The 17859-nt window shown below is 42.3% G+C and overlaps 1 protein-coding gene across 36 annotated transcripts in view; it reads right to left on the reverse strand.

Moving 5' to 3' along the window:
- Positions 1-17859, reverse strand: part of NRXN3 (neurexin 3) — a 1566681-nt gene that overhangs the window by 820745 nt on the left and 728077 nt on the right. For all 36 annotated transcript variants that reach the window (XR_009355806.1, XR_009355805.1, XR_009355804.1 and 33 more), the window contains one exon: positions 1245-1364. Coding sequence is in view for 32 of the 36 variants with exons in the window: in XM_059182678.1 (XP_059038661.1) it covers positions 1245-1364 (120 nt within the window). In the remaining 4 variants the exon portion in view is untranslated. The remainder of the gene's footprint in view (positions 1-1244; positions 1365-17859) is intronic.

A 17859-nucleotide genomic window follows, 5' to 3' on the forward strand; every position in this document is an offset into this window, starting at 1 on the left:
AGAAGACTCTAAAGAGAGTTTATGCCACCAACTTCAATTGGCAAGGATCAGACATGGTAAGTCGCTTTTCCAACATGTGGCAGAGAATTCACGTTAAGGCCCAGATCTCCTGACATCCCCAGTGCTCTACATGATACTCCATGGTGCCCCCAAGTTGTCTTCTCCCATATGGACAAAAGTTCTGCAGAACAGAAGTGCACCGCCCTGGAATCTCAAGGAGTCTAGACTTATTTGAACGCAATATGGACGGGGCCCTCTCTCTTCCACCCTGGACCTCATCAAATGACCCACCCAATTTTGAGCTACCTTCAGAAGACACTCCTGACTTCTCCAACCCAAAATGATAATCTTCTCTTCTGCCTGGCCATGACGACAATCTTACCCACCCATGTTAGAATCTGATTACATACTTTTTGTCTTATTTTCAATGCCTGGTCTGATCTAATCAACTAGATTGGTTTCTTCTTTGAGGAAACAGATAAGTTCTTGTGCTTCCTTCTTACCTTACATCCTTAGCACACTGCTGATGTGTACCATGCTCTCAAGAAACACCTATTGCTTACGTGAAGCTCTGAATGTTTCTTTACCTATGGGCGGATTCATTCGTTTATCCGCTGCCCACCTAGAAGGTGAATTCCACCAAGCCAAGGACTTGCCTATTTACTCACCTCCCTATTTTCAGTGCCTTCTGAAGCAGTGCTCATGACAGGGTAGGTACTCAATAACAATTAAATAAATGATGACATAAATGAATAGCTATTCAGACCCTTCTGAGTAGCCTGTAGTGATCTCAGTACTTATTTTTACCTGTAATGCTCTGAATTTCTGGTTGACCCATCTCCCTCTCCTAGAGAGTAAGTCACTTATTGAAAGAAAAAATTGGCCATGGGGAAGATGATTGATAAGTGATTTTTGAATAAATGAATAATAAAGGAGCTACAGATCTCTACATCTACTCTCCAGACACATATTCTATGCCTAAAGAGAGAGACCCGTCAACATACAATGACAGTAACGGCTAAGTTCTGTAAGACAGATCAATGAAAAGGGATTATGAAAATACAGAGGATGACCTAAGAAGTAGCCTTACTTGAGCTCATCAACAAGAACATGCCACACCGACTTCTGTTAAGTAAAATAAAATGTGTTTCAAAAAATCCTTTGCTCACGGAATGACCAAGAGGACAATGAGAGCAAAAAAAAAAAAAAAAGAGACACATTTCCCTACATAGAGCTGTACTCACCTTCAGCCACATCGTCGTCCACGGTTAACTTAAGGCTTTTTCCTCTCCGCACCACCCGGACGGTGTGCCATTCGTTGTCATTGAGCTTCTGCCCCGCGTACAGGGTCTCAGGTCCTTTGCCTAAGGACGATGGTAAGTGCCAAAATTAGAACTGATTCTGAAAGTAGTGATCATGGTATCAGAACTGTCAAAGCCACACTGGTGCACAGAACCCAGGAGCGTTCAAGGAATCATACGTGCGCCCCGCCACCAAAGTCCATCCCAGTGTCACTGCCCCAACAGGGTGTTCCACAACTGTCCCCAAATGCAAAAGTCTCAACTCATATGGACACTGGTAAAGTAGTGAAAGAAATATGTGCCCTCCTTGGTCTACAGAGAGAAAGTCCTAAACCACCAAGGGCAGTAAGTGAACATTTATAAAAAACAGTAGTCAGCTGTCATTTTGTTTCCCAAAGTCTTAGATTTCAGATGAATTTCTTGAAGATACAGGAAATTCATCCCTCATTTTCAGAATAACTTGATCACTTAGGCATAATACACCAGTCTGGCTTTTGGAGTATCCATCAGTTGGATGAGAAAAGGTTCTGTAATATACACGCTTAACTTGATATTGCCATCAACCCACAGTCCTACCGGAATACAATAACCATAGAAATCAAAACAGTAATCATCACAATAAAAATGTTGAGGTCTAACCCCTATGAGAAGTAATGCTCCTGAAGGGAATGTGAGGGGCCCCAGGACTTATCCCATTGTTCATCATCCTCCAAAAAGATCTCAATATCTAAAAAAGTGAAATAATGGAAAATTCCAAAATTGAACCCTTTCAGGTCTAAAGTATGTTCAGGAGAAAGTGCCACCAGATAAAGAAATAAACCAAGTTATCTCAAAAGATCCAGAATCAAAATGCTCAAGAGGATGTTCAGGTGTATGCTAGGAAAAATCAGGTTCAACAAGGAATTACAGTACTTAGAGGCCAAAGATGACAAGATAAACACTGAGGCATTATAAGAATTTGGTTAGTAATGGAGGGAGAATGTCGTGTTTTGCTCAACACTGAACTGAGATGTAAATTTAAAAGACAAAGAAGATCACATAAACCAGAGAACTTAGACCAAGTTCCAAGTTCACTACGTGGCTAGCTGAGCCTTTGCAGAAGGACTCCACATGAGTCTTCCTAGACTGGTTAATGACTATGAAGAAAGCCCTATCTCTGGAAGTAACTTGGGAAAAAAAGATGAACATGTAACTAGCCAATATATCCCTATGTTATTATGCTTCTGAAATATTTCAGCGTAAAGCTGTATCCAACATTTAAAAACACAGTAGGCGCTATAATGAGCACTTACTGAACAACTGATACATGCATAGGTCTTTATTTCTTTGGAAACCATCAACTAAGTTCAATACATTTTTATCGAACTAATTTTGAGAGCTCTATTCTATAGCTTTGACTGGCCACTCCAACCCCTCCTCTGCCTCTAAGACTCCAAAACAGTGCTGTATACATTTAGGGAAGAAAATTTAAAAAATAGTATCACTTGGGTAAATTTCTATTAAACTGGACCCTTTAATTCTTAATTATTATTGTTAGTACCGAATGCTCTTTTTAAGAGTAATGATGGAGTGTCTCAGTGGCTCAGACAGTTAAGCAGCCAACTCTTGCTTTTGGCTCAGGTCATAATGTCAGGATCCTGGGTCCAGCCCCTAGCCCCATCAAGCTCTGCAGGAAACACACTCAGCAGGAATCTGCTTCAGGACTTTTTTTTCTCTTTCTCTCTGCCCCTCCCCTGGCTCACTCAGTTTCTCTAATATAAATAAATAAACAAATAAATAAATAAATCTTTTTAAAAAAAGTATAATGATAGCAGTTGAAGTTTGGAGAAATTTTCTTCTTGAAAAATAAAGGTTTTCAAAGTTAAAAGGTCTCTTTTAATTAAAATGTACACAACAGGTCATTTTATATCTTTTTTTTTTTTAGAACGTATCTATATCTCAAGTGCAATGCAAATGCACATGAATCCTAAGAAATCAATGAAGAAATTAAAAATGGACTGAATGTACCCAAAACTGGGTATGATGCCATGAGATCAATGAATCTGAGGGGGAAAAAATTCCATGATAAGCCATTTTATATTCAATTTTAGCTGTTGTTTGTGAGTATGCCTGTCTTAATATTAGCTAAAGCCTTTACATTATAATAGAATTTTTCCTACATCTCACCTCATTAGACAACGTTGTTCATTATCTCATTAAATTCAGATCTAAGATTGATGTAACAGTCGCCTTCACAATGGCAAACTGTGCAGGCATTGAGAGAAAATGGGCCACATCATGTGGGTGCTTTGAAGCAAGAACAGATGTTCTCAGGAGAAACAAATCTGCCTTTGTTTTTTTGTGTGTTCTTATCCTCTTTATTCTACATGCAAATGCTCCAATAAGAGATAGAAATGTAAAGAAAGACATAAGAAACAAGGGCTACGAAGGTAGCACTGTGACAAAGACCAGCTATTCAAACATCTGTAGGTGGCATCCACTCTTCAGGCAATGTTTGTACCTCACCTTGTTTTCACAATTTGGGACAAAGTGAGAGGGAGAAATACTAACACCAACACGGTCACAAGTACCGACATGGCCACATTGGTGTCATATTAGTCATCAGTGTAAAACGAGCTTTGCAATCAGCCCAGTGTGTTTTAAATGCTGGGTGACATTTTGCAGGTGCTTGGAATTTTCTTGTGTCAAATTCAGACAAAAAAATATTTAACTGTCCTTTTGACTCTAAAACTTCAGGATGTGATGGTCTATGACCAAACAGGTAGGGAAAGACCTGAAACCCCTCATGCCCTACCGCTTGGCTACAGTTGCTATCTCCAACCCCAATAATTCTCATGACTCTGCCAGGAGGAAAAAAAAAAAATTCCATACCCATACCATTACAATGGTAGGGAAATGAACATTATTCAATATTCATTTTCAAGCAATAAATACAGAAATCCCAGCGAGCATCTGAAAAAGTCTCTTCCTCCAAAAGTGGAAAGTCAATGGCATTTATCTTTAATCAAGCCAAAAGGTCAATGCATCCCTACCAGAGAGAAAGTGATTTTAAACGCAGCTGGAAATGTAGGCAAACAGAGGGCAAGAACAAATCTAATTTGTAGCCTAAGCGTACAGCGGGATTGGTAAGTGATACAAGATGTAGATACAAGCCGAAAGCTAAAACATACACATTGTTAGGTCTTCAGAGAAGGAGGATTTAAGTCTAGGCAAGACTTCCCCGGCAGAGTCAAGCATCAGTAAAACAATGAATGTGAAGACAAGGATTAGACCAAGAGGAGAAACTTCTTTTTTTTTTTTTTTAAAGTTGCAATTTAAAATAGAACTGATAGGAATTTAATTTCTAAAAATTAAAAGGAAAAAGCCTCAAAGCCACTTATTTTTTTACATTGTCCTTCTTCTCTTTTGTAGCAGGGAGAAATGGGTTCTGTGATTCGGTACATCCTGGATATATGAATTAAAGGGATGCTTCCTTAAGCTGTTCACATAGTAACTACTGATCTCACACACACAAAAAGAAATCAACATTTGATTCTCTTTAGGTTGCTTAGGTCATCACCATTTGATCTAAACACAGGAAGCGAAAAACTTATCTGAGACCCTATAGTTGAATTTCCCAAGTAATGACCTCCGTGACTGGAGTAAAGAAGCAAAATCCCAGCTGGAGATTTCCGGGATGCAGAGGTCGGTAGAAGCGAGTGTTCAACTGTTTACTACCACCGGAAAAAGAGCCTTTAATGAATCCTTTGGGCGATACTACCAAATTCCCACTCTTGACCCTGTCTTGCTGCAAACTTACTTGGCATCATCTCTTAGTTAAGACTGGTCTCACCGACGATGGTCTAATTGTCTGATGAATGTAGACAGAGGAGATGTCACAGATGAATAATTTAAGATGATTTTCCTGACCTATCCCTACAGGAACCCTGTGGAAGGCTTATTTCTTCCAGAAGCCGGAACTAAGAGTAAAGTCAAAGTGAAAAGTTAGGAGAAAGGCATTCTTTGGGAGAGGAATCATTGCTGATTGCTTGAAGGAAGATGACGCTTAGATGTAAGCAGATCGTTCCCTCTGGGGGGGACAGGGAATAGGAGCATGTGGGAAAAAAGTCTGTATTTGGGGATCTCTAAAGGCACACACTTTCACAAGGTGGACTTTGGCTCTTGAAAGTTTTGAACCTACTGCGTTGGTTTCTTTTTACGATTGCGTTGTTTTTGTTGTTGCTTTTTGGTAGAGTCCTCAGAGCGCATGAATTTACCATTCCCCCCAGGAGCAACGTAACCAGCACAACTACAGGACACCCCAATATGCATTCGTTCGTCAACAAATTTCGAAAACCTACCCAGACCAATGAAACCAGAATGTTTTGCTCATACACAGGGAGTAGAAATTCCTTCCATCTGCCACAAAGGATGATCTCCAAAACTGGGTGGGTAAGGCGGGAAACTTACTTCACTTGGGGTCAGGAGGCAGGGGCAGGCATTAAGAGCACACTATCTATACCATAATCACTTTGCTTTACCTGAACATCTTTCTATTTGTGCAGGAGAGAGAAAGAAACGACGACTTGATTTCCCTTGGTTAGCTATGTGGCACATGAATCAAAATTTCTACAATGCATACAAAAATATGAAATTCACTCCCTTAGAAAGGTATAGCAAAAGACATGTGATTATACATCTAAATGGCATGATAAAGAAAATACTCGAAATGACTGTGTTAGCTTTAAAGAACACCAAAAGTATTTAAAAAGAGAAAACTTACCTTCATTTCCACCAGCACCCTAGGTAGGCCAGCTGAACTAATACAAACCTTTTAATAAGCTTAGAGCACCGTGTCTTGGATCAGTCTCCCTCCCCACCCCAAACACCCCCAAGAGAGGAGATCAGGCAAATAATAGCAGGGGTACGTAGGGGAGTGGGACTACAGACTAAGGAGGGCGACACAGAAATAGGAAAGAAGCACCTCATTTTCTGTTCAAAGCCGTTTCAGATTCTGGATGTTTTCTTGGGGCTGACAACCCAACAGAGAGTAAGAGGTATTTTGTTTTTATAAACTCATTTTTTTTCCCAAAAGCATTCATTTTCTTTGAAAAAAAAATTTAAATCATTTACTTATAGAGGCAGTTTGGTGAAACACCTCAAAGAGGTCCTTCCATTCTCACAGGAGTCCTGGAGTCTCAGAGACGGCTGTCACTTTCAACAACAGATGTGAAAGCAGGACATTTTCTGGAAGTCTCCTGTTAAGAAGTCTCCCAGTGAGGTGTATGAGAAAGACAAGCAACCCAGTTATTCCAGCAGAGCATATGTATCCTCCTGGAGACCCAGTTTATCGTTAAAACCCACTAAAAACACCACCACCAATTATTGGGCTTGAGTAAGTAAATGGCCCATCAAGCCAACCACAGACAACATACTCAACTATGAACTGCCTTCACTTCTGCTAGGGTTCACCCTCCACTCTGCTCACACAGCCCTGTTGCTAACCTCTCAGTGTATCACAGGGACTACCCATTCACACACTGCACAATTATTAACTGAGCACCAACACAGGACCAGGCACGGTGCCAGGGTGAAGGGTGGGGAGACAACAGGACAGAGAAGGTCCCCCGGCCCTTTCGATGCCTACAGCCTGGCTGGGAGCGGGGAAGGAGAAAGGACAATACCAATCAGCTGGACGGAGGGCTCCTAAGTGAGGCGGCCAGAGCGGGCTTTCTGTGGAGGTGCACCGAGAAGGAGCCAAACATGCAAATATCTGCTCCAATGGGAAGAGCAAACGCAGAAGCCCAGAACGGGCTTGATCACAAAACACCCCACTGTGGCTGGAACTTGTGCCCAAGGAAGAGAGTGCGGTGGGCGAGAAGGCAGAGGAGTACGCAGAGGCCAGACCACAAGGAGACCGAAAGGGCATGGTACAGAACCTGAATGCTCTTCTAAATGCACCTGGGAGCCACGGGAGGGTTCCGGCAAGGGGATCCTATGATTTAACTTAAGTTTTAAAAATCATTCTGGTTGCTGTGAGTACACTGGACCCAAAAAGGCCAATAATGGAAACAAGGAGATCTCAGGGAAGCTGCTAAAGGCAGAAAATGAAGGTGACTTGGTCTCGGATGGTAGCGGGAGAAATGGACGTGGTGAGATGTGGGGTGTGTGCTAGAGCTGAGGTCAACAAGACTTGAGGTCAGTTTGGAAGGTGGACTAGGAGCAAGGTGGACTAAGAGGAATCCCCAGTGACTCCTAGATTCATTCTGAGAACGCAGGTCATAGAAGCACCTTGAATGAGAAGCAGAGATTCTAGAAAATGCAAGACATACTTGATCCTACCAGCCAGCGGAGCTTGCTTCAGTTCCTCGCACCTTCCCTACCCAGCATCAGTCACACTCAGCACCAGCTCCTGGCAGCTTCCTACTGCTTGGAGTGTGGCTCAAAGTCCACTGACTGCCAGATTTTCTTAGCACGGTATTAATCGGTACCATGGGCCACCATGGCCTACTGATGACACAGGGTTAGCAGGTTTCTGCTGTCCTTCTTACCCTCCCTCTATGCCTCCCCTTCCCTTTGTCTTCCATCCATCCCCCCCTCCCTTTCCCCCTTAATTCCTGCGAGCTTTCACTTATGCACACTGGCCCCTGCTTGGGAATGGAGCACGACGTGCCGTGTGCCTCCCATGACAAAGCAAACCCCAGCAGCCCACTCAGTTGGATCTCTACATTGTGATCACACTGTAAAATGAACCCTCTCATCTTGGCTAGGAGAACAGCATCTCAATTTTGAAATGGAATGAATCCAGGGCAGATATCTCTCCGAAGGAACAAATGGCTCCACAAAAGATGAGAAAAAATCCTGCCCCCAATTTACTGCTAAATCTCTACCTTAAGTCATAAATTTACAGCAATGCTCAGGAGTGGGATGCTGAGGACAGTGTCAAGATTTCATGTGATAATCTCTCTCCATGAAGCCACTTTTCAAGAGATGAGGGCAATTTGTTCAGGGATAGGCAGAAAAATGGTTTTGTGGATATTGATTCTACTCTTACTTAAAAAAAAAAAAAAAAAAAAAAAAAAAAGAAAACAACTTCTTAATACTTCCCCCCACCATTATCATGATACAATTAATACAAATCAGGCTGCCTATGATCATTTAAAACGTTATTGTGCCTTAGGGTCTTTCTGACTCTGTGATCATATTGTTGCACTAAAGACACAGATGTTGAAGACGATGGTGACTGAGCTAAAGAGATTTGAACCAAGATATGCACTAGAACCTGCTCTCCTAATATCCTCCTAATCAATGCCTGTTTAAGCCCGTTTCCTTCTGAATTGACTCCTTAGTAATAAAAAGCAAAATAAAAAATGTCCAGTTAGGAATTTAAAGGTATAGTTAATTAATCCTAATAATTAATATTTTGCTGTAAGGAGGAATTAAGGAAGGCATAATACAAACATCTTCCATTACTCCTCTTCCATAGACTTTCACAACTTTTCTACCTCCACCCATCCCCTCCTGGCTCCCAACCCTTCCAGCTGGGAGTGTGCACCTCTCCAGTAACCGGGCTGTGCTTGTCCTCTATATTCATCGTTCTGTCCCTGCTATTACAGATCTACACATACATTTGTTTGCATCCACTGCCTCCAAGTCTGCGCCCTTTGAAGGAGAACATGCTACCTTTATTATCCCAAGCAATGAAGCCGAGTACCTTACACCAAGAAGATGCTCAACATACTTGGGGGGGAAAAAAACTAGTAGAAGAATAAGTAGAGGGGCGCCTGGGTGGCTCAGAGGGTTAAAGCCTCTGCCTTCGGCTCAGGTCATGATCCCGGGGTCCTAGGATCGAGCCCCGCATCGGGCTCTCTCCTTGTTGGAGAGCCTGCTTCCTCCTCTCTCTCTCTCTGCCTGCCTCTCTGCCTACTTGTGATCTCTCTCTGTCGAATAAATAAAATCTTAAAAAAAAAAGAAGAATAAGTAGAGTTAGATAGATTACATATCAGTCTAGTAAGCAGGTCGAGGGAGGGAGAAGAAATGCAAGGGGAGTAGGAGAGAACTGAAGACTGCATTAAAAAAAAAATGTTACTTATTTATTTGACAGAGAGAAAGAGAAAAAGAGCAAAAGAGAGAGGGAACACAAGCAGGGGGAGTGGGAGAGAGAAAAGCAGGCTTCCCACGGAGCAGGACCCTGGGATCATGACCTGAGCCTAAGGCAGACACTTAACGACTGAGCCACCCCGGCGCCCCTGCAGACTGTATTTTAGCAACAGAATAAACTGGACCAATTTGGGAAGATATTCAGTACAGTAATAAATACATATAACCGAATTAATAAAATTGGATGAGAGAAATAAAGGACACAGTAAATTGATTGAGGGTAGAGGAAGAAGAAGAAGAGGGAGTAGAAGAGGTTTGTACATTGCATTCTGGCAGCTGAGTGAATTAGGCGCTAATTCCTAATTCATCTTGGAGCTAAAAGACACCAGGCAGCAGATATAAATAAGACACTACTTTTTATTTTAAATATTTTTTTCCCCCCAGCCAGGAAAAAAAAAAAAATACTGTTTTCTGAGAAACTGATATGAGGATTGAGAGAAAGCTTCCAGTTACTTTGCATACATGATCTTCTCTAGTTTCCCAATATGAAGCTGATATGGTTTCCTTCAACTTTGCAAGGAAAGAAGTAGCACAGAATGCCATAACCTGCCAAGGCCACACAGCTACAGAACATGGCCTCCAGACTGTCTGCAAGATGTCCCCGCTGTCCTCAGGGCTTCACCACGTGTATGCCCCCGGGCGGACCCAGTCTAGAGATGGGAGGCGGAATAAGGCGTGGGCAGGGAAAGGACATGGGAGAAGTGGGAGAGTACAGTGAAATAATAAACAGAAAATCTAATGTGGGGGATCAATGAAAAGTAGGACCTGATTTCACTTTTTAAAAATTTATTTGTAAGACAAGGACCAAGCCCTAACCTAGTAATAAAACCAAAAGAAGGTTGAAGTTTATATTAGAAACAAAAATGGGTTGCAACAGATCATGGCTATGTACACCTGCAGCAGGCACTTTGGTCCCTGCATCATGTCTCCTGGGCCAAGTTCAGATTTCGGCCATGGAAGCAGTCAACCGATGTTAGCTCACACGTGACCCAACAGCCCCCATCTCAAGCAGGGCCAGCTGTTTGGCCTTCTCTCAGGTCAAGGGTGTCTTCATTGCCTGCATGTGAGTGCAACCAAGTAGGGGCTGTCAAACAATGGGAGGGACAAAGCTAATAGATTAATTCCCCCAAATCTGTCATTGGAGTGGACAATTCTTGGAGGCATTCATTACAACACCCTCCATCTCCCCCACATCCACTTGACAATGGATATTCCCATTGGTGTTTCTTTCTTCACTGCTCATGCTCTCTGCTACTTCACTCCCACTTTTGGCAATCCCTCCCAAATAAACCACCTGACCTGAGTCCTTGTCTCAGGCTCTGCTCTCAAGGGAGTTAGACTAAGGTGACACACAGTGCTTCATCATTTCCTCCCTGGTAATTCAAATATTACAACAACCCTGTGAAGTAGGGAATATCAATGCTTCTGATAAGATCCAGAAAGGTTAAGTGACTTTCCCAAGGTCACAGGTTATTAAATCATGAAAATAAAACAAGAAGCTAGGCTTCGCAGATGAAACTCCATAGATGGAGCTCTCCCATCAACCTCTAGCTTCCTAAAGTCTATAAAGTCCAAAAAGAACAGACAACAATGGTCTTCTCTCACCATTAAGGGTAGACACAGGGGCTGTGGTTGAAAATTTTCCAAATAGTGACCAAATTCTTGAGCTTTTGAGGACATGCATGGGTCTCTGAGGGAAATCAGCAGGCTTTCCACCATGAGGATCCATAGGACCCAAAAGGACCATGGAGGGTTTTTGAGAAGGTGAGATCACCGTCACTCTTTAATTAGCTTAGGTTTATTCGAGACAAAAATTAAGACATGCATCTCCATACCCAGAGCCCCTCCTGGCTCTATGTTCCAAAATCACCACTGTATCTCAGCTGGGAAGTTTATTTTAGATAGAAAAATACAGTCACTAGATTTTCAAAGTATCCTGAGGCAAAGAGCTCTGAAATGGCACCCCATGAGTGCAGCACCTCCTTTCCACAATAGAAAGACTAAATCTGAGGTAAGAATGGAAAAGCAGTGGTATTTCTAGCCTATCTCCTTGGGATGATAATTACAAGGTCTATCAGCTTACAAGATTGATGGTATTAGCTGACCACCCACCGTGAACAGAGGCAGTTGCCACATGGGATGGTCCCGTCACCTGGCTGTACCCTTTTATCCTCTTAATATCTGCTTTGTGCAGTTGGGGGATCCAGGGAGCTAGATTAGCAGAACAATCACTCTACTCTGCCCCTAGTTCACTAAGACGATGATCCTTCTCCCTCTTAAAATAATACATACGTAGGTTTGAAAATATGAGAAATTATAGCTCTCCGTCTCACTAGAAATATCATCTCTTTATGGTACCCACTAAAATAAAACTTGCAAGACAAGCACATAGAGGAAAAAATTAAAACCAGAGCATTAATAAAAATAGATCGAGGATATTTAAATTCAAATGTATTTGCCTCCCTTGAAGTGAGACTTAAAGGCAACTGGTTCCTCATCAAATGTGGCCTTGGGCAAGGCATGCAAGTGGCTACCTGGGCAATAAGAGTCACTTTCCTGTGCTGTCTTTACAACGTTGTGCAATGGTTTGGATATAGCAGAGAAGTGAACTTCCTACCCCCGATTGCTTTATCCATGCACCCTAAATTCCTGATAGAACTGAGGGCATCAAGCAGAAGGAAACTGTTCCTGTTACGCAGGATGAAGTCACCACCCCTCTTATAGCCTGTATAAAGGGAGATGAGTTTAATCAAAAAAGCTAGTACCTACTGTAAAGGCATTGTAGAAATGTCTGAGGGTGCAAAAATGAAAAAGACACAGGAGCTGACAGTCTGCTGGAAATGATGCACAAATAAAAACTAACTGGGAGGGAGAAAGGGTTACAGAAGTGTGCACTGAATACCCGGCTAGTGGGGCATCTGAAAGTCTGAGTTATTCATTATTCTTTTGTTTCCCATTTTCATGTAGGACTACATAGATCCTATAAGGCAGGGACCAAGACCTTCATTTCTGTGCCCTGCATGACTCCAAATACTACTGTCCTTGGTATGCAAAGCGAATTCTCAAAGTTAAAGAGCGAATGAATATGTTTCTTATTCTTTTCATACTTGCATTAGACTTTGTTAATAACAGCAAACAAGCATATTTTACTTACCAGATGGCAGATGCTGGACACTATCTTGAGTGCTTTATCTATATTAATTAATTTTATACTGACATCAATTCCACAATGTTGTCATGATTGTACTATGTGTTGACCAAATATGCCATCCCTTCCAATCTGCCTTTTCCTAATAGGTCCAACCTTCCTGGAGAATTAGATTTCCTGTCCCACTATGTCAGGCAGTTTGTGTGACTTGGTTCATTGCCGAAGAAATACAAGCAGAAGTGGCCTGGGCCACCTGAGAGGTTCAAGAAGCATTTTGTGGCAGACACTTCTCCCCTTCCTTTGCTACAAATCCAAGAGGTGACCGATGAGGGCTGTTTCTTCAGCCTGGGTCCAGAAAAGAAGAGAACATGCAGCAGAGCTGTAGCAAAGCCATGATGAACATTAATGTGATTGGAAAGGAAATCTTTGTTCCTTCAAGTCACTAAGATTGCAGGGAAACATTTGTTACTGAGCGGAACTGACAGATACATAGGTCCTTTTAATATCCGTATGTTACCCTTAAGAAAATGGAGGCAGAGAAAGGTTCAGTCAATTCTTCAATTACTACACATATGTAGCAATTGCTGGGATTTGAATCTGGAAAGTCTGGTTCCATCTTGGCATTAACTAATACACTACACAGCCTCTACTGGCTAAGGATGAACCAAAGAAGGCTACAAGAGACAAAGATAAACCTCAAAGTGAAATATTCTACACATGACCTCCACACACACAAATATATATGTCTATTAAGCCCATGAATTAGCTAAATGCAATGAACATGCCTTTAATTTCCAGGTGGACAAAAGACAAAGGCAAAGAAGAAAAAGAAGGCAAAATAAGATGGGAGGAGAGAGAGAAACAGAGCGAAAATGACAGGGAAACAAAACAGATTACCAAAATATCAATATTTGTCAAATTGCTCAAGGCAAATCTCTCTCCTAGCAAAATAAAATTCAAAATTTTTGTCTTTAAAATGCTGCCAGAACACAGAACAAATAAGAACATCAACTGGGTTTTTCCACTTTCATAAAATGAGCTCCTCTCTTTGCGAACTAGAGAGGATCGCAAGTACCACGTCCCACCCAGGGGGCGGGGCGGGGGGGCAGGAGGGAGGCCATGCGCATGCAGCAATTCTGTCATTTTCATGTTCAGATGTTTCAGAGCTGCCAAGGAGTAATCAAGGCCCTCGGTCCCGACATTTTTAACCTGATAAAAAGCATCTGTGGATACTGCGAGGAATTCAGATTCCAGAATGCCAGACTTTGTCTTTGGCCAACCTTTCCTTCTTTCCTCTACTCTGTTTTGTATTTTGATTTTTTCCCAGGTTATGTCCTATGCTTCTCCTATCCTCCCAACCCTCTCTTCTCCAGCATCTCCCTGCAGGTCATCCCTTCCTCAAACTGGAAGCTGAAAGTCACCCTGCACCCTCCCTTCTCTTTCACTCCCTGCATGCAAACCACAGCTGCGGCAGGGGGCTCCATCCCCAAGGTGAGGCCTGGATCTGGAGACAGCAGGCTTTGGGTTCCTTGTCCGATTTTACAGAGAAAAAGCCCTGAGACTCAGAGGGTTGAAGCAATGCACATGAGGACATTTAAGGTGAAAGTGGCAGAAACCAGATCTAAACCCTTATCACTATGACCCCAAAGCGGTGTTTTATACATACACCTCAACCTTTCCATGAGCTAAATATTTTTATTAGCCAGTACATCAGCACTGGAGAACAATACCAGTAGCTAATAAAATAATATCATTTATAGATCATTTAGAACTACTTATGATTTTTAAATAGTATTGCCCTCATCAGCAACTGTTTTGCAAAGAAGTGGTTTTAAAGACATTCTCTCAAGATATTCATTTTTGTTTCTTTTTATACATTACTGGGATTTTTTTTCCCATTCTGATATTATTTGGCAGATTTTTAGATACTAAATCCACTTGGAAAAGAATCATTTCAAATGCATAATTCAGCAAGCTTATGATTTCTTCCTTCCATATATTTCATGTCTGGTATATGGGCAGGTCTGAATCACTCCTCATGGTACCAGTGAGGACAGAGGGCCATGGGAGAAGACAGGAAGAGTTCAGGGTCAGAGACAGGGCTGTTGAAGACCATAGGGAAAGCTGGGAGAACCAGTGACCAGAGGGTGTGAACAATGTCAGAGGCTGGTGATAAGCTAGCTGGGAAGGGAGGAGGAAATGGTGTTCTCAATTAGGTGAGACTTAGGTGAGCTTATATGGTGATTTCATACGTGAAGGATGGAGTTTTGTGGCCCTTGTCAATGTGGAGTGATTCAAGAGACAAATCCATACATTGCCTCCAGATCTGGAGTCAACCATATTGGCTCCTCACTGTACTGTCTACTCAGATGACCTTCTACCGCCAACCCAACTTCAGTCCACCCAACTTCAGTCCACTGTGTCTTCTCCACCCAACTTCAGTCCACTGTGGCTAGAAGACAACCTCATAGTTCTCTCCATTCTCTGACCCAGAAGCAAACTCTTTCAGATAGTCTAAGACTCTAAGTGATGCCTCCCTTCCATACCCGTTTTTCTAATGGTGGATGTGTTAGAATTCAAAGCACTATAAAAGGGTCCTTGTCCATTTCAGAGGGTAATTGGATGGTTCCAGAGATGGCACAGGGGGTGCTGGGGCAAAAGGTTGCAGAAGACTAGTAGGGATGATGGAACATGAAATAACTGCCGTGTTTCATGTGGGGGCTTCACATTTCATTCTCCGAATCCTGTGAAGCTAGCATTGTAATCTCGTTTTATAGATAATAAAATTAAGAAACAGGGATGCTAAATTATCTTGGCCAAGAGCAAACAGCTAGTAAGCAGAACCATAGCCAGAACTATCTGAAAGTCAGGTGTTCATTCTTATTCCTAAACTGCCTTCTGGACGGACAAGGGATGTGCATTGTGGATAAAACCAGAGCCGCACTGCTTCTGTAGGAGCAGGAGTGGAGACTGGGGGAGAGGAATGAGGTAGAGGAATGGGAGATGCTTCTTTGAACGGATATTCAGGCCGGGTAAGAATGGGAATGGGGCTATAAGGCAGCAAGGAAACCCTACAGAGTGCCATTGATAACGATGAGTAGAGGTGAATCCCTGTGGGCCTTGGGTCATGCTACTGTGGGAGGGGACACTCGTATATTGGGGTGTTTGTGCAGTGAGCTTACATTGACTGGGACCTGCCTGTAATATCCGTGGGAACTCAAGCCCCTGCCCCCCCGCCACTGGATTCCTGGTGGGTCACTCTCATCTCAATAAACTTTCTGTTTCCCATTGACTTTGAGATGTAACAAGAGAGTGTGCCTGTATTTTTCAGGTTCTAGTCCTAGGTTTAGACATTGACATACATTTATATTAATGTATATAAATGCAGCTTGTGGACATTGAAATCCAACGGTGAATCAACCAACATGTTCTTACATGGAAATGAGAAGAAAATGCAGTTTTGTGCTTATTACATCTAATTATCCTGTTGGAAGCTACATATGTTTCTACTGATTCATAATCCTAGCTACCACTCATACAGTGCTATGATTTAAACCAGCTCCCATGGGATCAGTGGGAACACAGGTTCTAACATAGAGCTTGGCACATGGCAGATGCCCAACAGATGAGTGCTACTTGTTGTTATTACTCATTTACAAAAATACATTTAAGGGATTTTTAAAAATCAAGTAATAGGAATAAATGGCAGTTAAAAAGAAAGTTCAAAGTTAGAAATGAGGGGAAAGAAAGTCCCATAGTGACTAAATCTTTTTAAAGATTTTTATTTACTTATTTGACAGAGAGAGAGATTACAAGTAGGCAGAGAGGCAGGCAGAGAGGTGGGGGGGGGCATAGGCTCCCTGCTGAGCAGAGAGCCCGATTGGGGCTTGATGCCAGGACCCTGAGATCATGACCTGAGCCGAAGGCAGAGGCTTAACCCACTGTACCACCCAGGTACCCCTAAATTTTTAAATGATGAGTATAAAAATCCTCCTTACTCTAAGAACAAATATCCAACTAATGGTTGCACGATAACATCTGTTTGTTATTAAAGATTCATTATCTCTATATCCCATCAAATACTACTCATTTATAACATTGGTAGGCTTTGGCTAGTGGCTAGGGATAAAAGGAGAAACATATTAAGGTCCCTGGATCAAAGTTGGAGTCTATTAGAGAAAATAGGTAGAAAATGAAATACCATGTTTTAAGTGCTCTAACACTTGGGTGAACCCTTTACACTACACCTTAGGGACACAGTGAAAGGGAGAAGGTATGTGTGTGTCTGTGTGTCTGTGTGTGTGTGTGTGTTTGTCTGTGTGTGTGCGTGCGTGCACACACACACACCTCTCGGTCTGGGTTTAGGGTCAGAAATATAGTGGCATTCAAGTAAGACTTCCTAGAGAAAGCGAAGCTTATGTTTCCTAAAGTAGGAGCAGCAGCAAGTACTTCAGGTTAGATCAGAGATAGGAGAACATTCTGTCCCATGCACAGAGTAGAGAGACACTGGCAAGTTCAGGGAATGGTGAGCAGTTCCATATGTTAGGCAAGTACAGAGCATTTTTATAAGAGGTAGGAGATGAGTCCAAAGGGGTAGCCAGGACCAGATCTTAAGGACCTTTGTTGCAATAACATGCAAAACACAGCAAGACATTGTATTTTATCTTCTAGACCAAAAAGAGTTCTTCAATATCTTAAATAGGCTGCTACGCGTGCTTGCTATATTATTTAGTTTACTCAATTTTGCTATAGATGACAATGAAAACAAATGGGATAAATGAAACTGACAGGAAGTGTTAAATATAGAGAGCAAGTGGGTAACTTCTGAGACCTGTGAAATAGTGAAAATAATCGGACCACAGGTTTTTTTGTTTTTGTTTTTGATTTTTAATTTGAGAGAGTGAGAGGGAGAGCGAGAACAAGCTTGGAGGGGAGGGGCAGAGGCAGAGGGAGAAGTGGACTCCTCGCTGAGCTGGGAGCCCAACGTGGGGCTCTACCCCAGGACCATGGTGTCATGGCAGGAGCCAAAGGCAGACACCTAACTCACTGAGCCATCCAATTGCCCCCAGAACATAAGTATTTTAAAAATAAAAAGGACGGAACAGAGAAGGTCCTTGCCCATAAAAACCTTAAGTATTTATGACTCTCAGACCATGTCTGATTGACCGCTGTCAACCCTAACTTGGTCAACTCACTAGCGACACTCAGTATGGATCATTTCGGGCTTGAGACACACAGATAAATCATATATCTGGTCATCAAGCTAACTGG

The sequence above is a fragment of the Mustela lutreola genome, chromosome 7 (genome assembly GCF_030435805.1).
Source record: "Mustela lutreola isolate mMusLut2 chromosome 7, mMusLut2.pri, whole genome shotgun sequence".
Taxonomy (NCBI): domain Eukaryota; kingdom Metazoa; phylum Chordata; class Mammalia; order Carnivora; family Mustelidae; genus Mustela; species Mustela lutreola.